Raw genomic sequence first — 678 nt, 5'->3', positions numbered from 1 at the left:
TAGTAGCTGCGTGGAATGGCCTTCCTCCGACGGTTGTACACGCTCCTTCTCGAACCCAATTTAAAGCACTATTAGACATTTATTTATGCGGATCCTCGCGCTGGCGAGCATACTGCCCCGCGCTGAGAACATAAAGAGCAGTGCTACACCCTTTTTTCACTTGTGCCTTTCAGGTGAACGACAGCCACTGACCGACAAGAACAAAACCGACCCGGGAGACTTGGGCAATAGCCTCGATCCTGTGTATCAATCCGTGAAATCCGTGAATCCGTGAATCATAGCCAGGGATTGATATGGCCGTGCCAGGAGTTTCATCTGTGAGCCATGTTTCAGTCACACAGATCATACTTGGTCGTGCAATGGCTCCAATTGCTCGGATATTTTGGATTTTGTGAGTAATGAGTGGACATTGAACAACATTATCGACATGCTCATTGTGGCTCCAATCGGATATTTTGGATTTTGTGAGTAATGAGTGGACATTGAACAACATTATCGACATGCTCATTGGCGAGCAGACGGTACTAACTAAGAACTTTGTAACCTCACTTACAGTGGAGTTTAAGACTGGGAGGACTGGGCACCTGGAGGTGGGGTAATATGAAACAGGGTTCGGAGTCTGGGAGAGGGTATTCAATATTGGTGGTAGATGGGTAAATCGTCGTTGAAATAGATTTG

General features: G+C 46.6%; 1 protein-coding gene across 1 annotated transcript in view; it reads right to left on the bottom strand.

The window, feature by feature from the left end:
• Nucleotides 1-132, bottom strand: part of T265_13625 (hypothetical protein) — a gene marked incomplete at both ends in the record, with an annotated part of 7263 nt that extends 7131 nt beyond the window's left edge. The window contains 1 exon segment of the mRNA XM_009169780.1: nucleotides 70-132. Coding sequence (XP_009168044.1) covers nucleotides 70-132 — 63 coding nt within the window.
• Between the last annotated feature and the right edge of the window lie 546 nt (nucleotides 133-678).

Source organism: Opisthorchis viverrini, assembly GCF_000715545.1.
Source record: "Opisthorchis viverrini unplaced genomic scaffold opera_v5_86, whole genome shotgun sequence".
Lineage (NCBI taxonomy): Eukaryota > Metazoa > Platyhelminthes > Trematoda > Opisthorchiida > Opisthorchiidae > Opisthorchis > Opisthorchis viverrini.
Note: the sequence above shows the minus strand (reverse complement) of the source record. Positions and strands in the feature narration are given on the sequence as shown.